Source organism: Puntigrus tetrazona, unplaced genomic scaffold, assembly GCF_018831695.1.
Source record: "Puntigrus tetrazona isolate hp1 unplaced genomic scaffold, ASM1883169v1 S000000456, whole genome shotgun sequence".
Taxonomy (NCBI): domain Eukaryota; kingdom Metazoa; phylum Chordata; class Actinopteri; order Cypriniformes; family Cyprinidae; genus Puntigrus; species Puntigrus tetrazona.
Genome location: NW_025048098.1, coordinates 472501 through 475000, shown reverse-complemented (window position 1 = coordinate 475000; position 2500 = coordinate 472501). Strand labels below are relative to the sequence as shown.

At 34.3% G+C, this 2500-nt stretch overlaps 1 protein-coding gene across 1 annotated transcript in view; it reads left to right on the top strand.

Annotated features, from left to right (window-relative positions):
* eif3ha (eukaryotic translation initiation factor 3, subunit H, a) overlaps positions 1-2500 on the top strand; it is a 47582-nt gene that overhangs the window by 33268 nt on the left and 11814 nt on the right. The window contains exon 4 of the mRNA XM_043231851.1: positions 570-669. Coding sequence (XP_043087786.1) covers positions 570-669 — 100 coding nt within the window. The remainder of the gene's footprint in view (positions 1-569; positions 670-2500) is intronic.

Below are 2500 nucleotides of genomic sequence, written 5' to 3'. Positions count from 1 at the left end.
TCCCCCAAATAATTTTTTTTCTTAGTTTTTCCTGTTTTTAATGGTTTAGTAATAAATGAAGAAATCTAAAAATGTATGCAATTTACCAACATTTAGGTACAAATAAATTGCAAGAGTAAACATTTTATTTACCTATGAAATGTTTCCATTATTTCAACTTATTCCTGGATTGCAATTTAATGTTTAATTACATTTTAATTATCAAACCATGTCAAATTAATTGCATTCATAAACAATTGATTTACAAATTTGTTTCAGAAAAAAAATCTAAATAAAGATGCAAAACATTAACATTGAAACGACTACGTTTCTCTCTTAATTAAATGTAATTAAACGCAAACTTTTATTTCCAGTTTCCTTTTTTTTTTGATAGCAAAGTGCTGCACAGCAAAGGCTGACGGTTAAAATTAAATTACTAAAATGTATTTATGCCATATTATTCGTTAAACTGAGCTTTTATTTTTATGTCTCGTCCTGTCTGCTGAAGTGACTTCTTGCGGATGATTTCTTTATGACTGTATTCTCAGTTCAATCTAGCTTACATTTGCAATTTTTTTTCTCCACGATAGATCCCATCAAGACCGCGCAAGGCTCTCTCTGTCTGAAGGCCTACAGGTTGACCCCCAAACTGATGGAGATCTGCAAAGAGAAAGACTTCACTCCGGAGGGGTAAGACCAACTTAAACGGCTTCTTTCCATGTCCTTTTGTTGCTTCCTTTTCCATTTTCCATTAATCTGTCACTAATGAGAACCTTCTTGAACGCGCAAAAAAAGAAAAGCGTCCCTGCTCCAAAGGAGCCATCAGTGAGGGGCTTTTATTTGTCACGATGGGGCGTCTTTGAAGGAGTAGTCAGCACTGTCTGCCAAACAAACAAATGCACAAAGTTTACAACCTCGCTGGCTTCTCGGCAGATGGTAATTGATTTTAAATTGCTGCTAGACATAAGCCTAATGGGGGAATGTATCAGCAAAGCAGTGACGTCTGAGCGATCAGGACGTCTTTCTCTCGGGGACTGGAGCGCTGTAGGGTTAGCTGCGGGTAAAGAGGCATTACAGATGCGTTCAAGTCAACACCAAAGCAAAGTATATCCTATTTGCTTTATTAATGTGCGACACAGGGCTTATTCTGCGTTATCTTTCAACCTTTTTCATATCATTTTTAATCTTTCATCAAAACGGTTGCTCTCTTTAGATGAATCTGGGTGAGTTGTCTATATTCCAAAAGGATTTTTTTTTTCTTCTTGTAATTGAAAAATTTGCTTTAAAAAATGTTTTTTAAATAAATCTGTGATTTTACTAAAGAAGAAAAAAGTAATGTCAAGGTTATCGTTGTTCCTTTAAATCTGAAATTTTTTTTTTTTAAATAAATGTTTGATGTAAATATTAAATGCTTATATTAGCTGGATACCAAGGCAGCATTTATCATTTTAAAGTAATAGTAGTAATAATTACTATAAACGGTAATAAAAAGAACAAATTAAATGGTTAACAAATAATAAAAACATATCTTATTTGTATTTTATATTACAATTAAATTAATAAAAGAATGCAACTGATTTTAATTGAGTCTTGTCACATACTAAAATAACAAACTAAAACTTAAAATGAATAAACTATACACAAAAAGAAAAACTATTAAAACTCACAAAACCAAATACATTCAAAATAACTATTTTCTTTATACTAAAATAAAACTTTTTGTATTATAAATTATTTATAATTATATTTATTGAATTGATATATATGTAAATTTGTTTATTCATTTCTGCATTATTTGATTACAATTATTACAATTATAATTTCCATGCTTTTTCTTTTTTTTTTTTTATGTGTATAAATAAGAATGTTCAGTCTGAAAGATTAAATATTTAAAGTGTAGTTACACTGTTTTGACATCAAACATGTTCCCATGGCCTGTTGTGGCCTTGTCATCTGCCAGCGCCCTCTGGTTGGAGCTCATCATTCGAAGCCGCCTCTTGAATATTCAGCGAGTTAAGCAGAGCAACACTATTGATTATGAAAATAAGCCTCTATTTGTCTAGTGAACATAGCGGGGTGGGTCATTGTGAATGATGCATACAGATCGCCTGTCAGATTCATACAGAATATCAATCTGAATCTGTGCTCAGACGCTCAGAGGCAGCACTATATTGATATTCCTCAAACATTCTTCTCGCTCCTCCATAATTTTCTGCAATTCAGCTTGAATTGCGCAACGTACGACTCATCGAAATGACAGATCGTGACCCGGGCCAGCAGGTCCAGTGCCCCTCTAACTGCTCTAGAGATGAGATGACACGAGTGCTCATCTCGAAGACCGATCGCCGTTTACACCTGGTGATAACGTGCGTCTGGCTGAATTGCATTGATTGAATTGAGGGCCGGGACTCCGTTCGGTGTACGTTGCATGTTGAGAGAGCATAAAAAGCGTGCACGCCGCTTCTCAAATTCTAATCTCACTGCGGACGTGACGCCTCCAACACGACGATTAATTTATTTG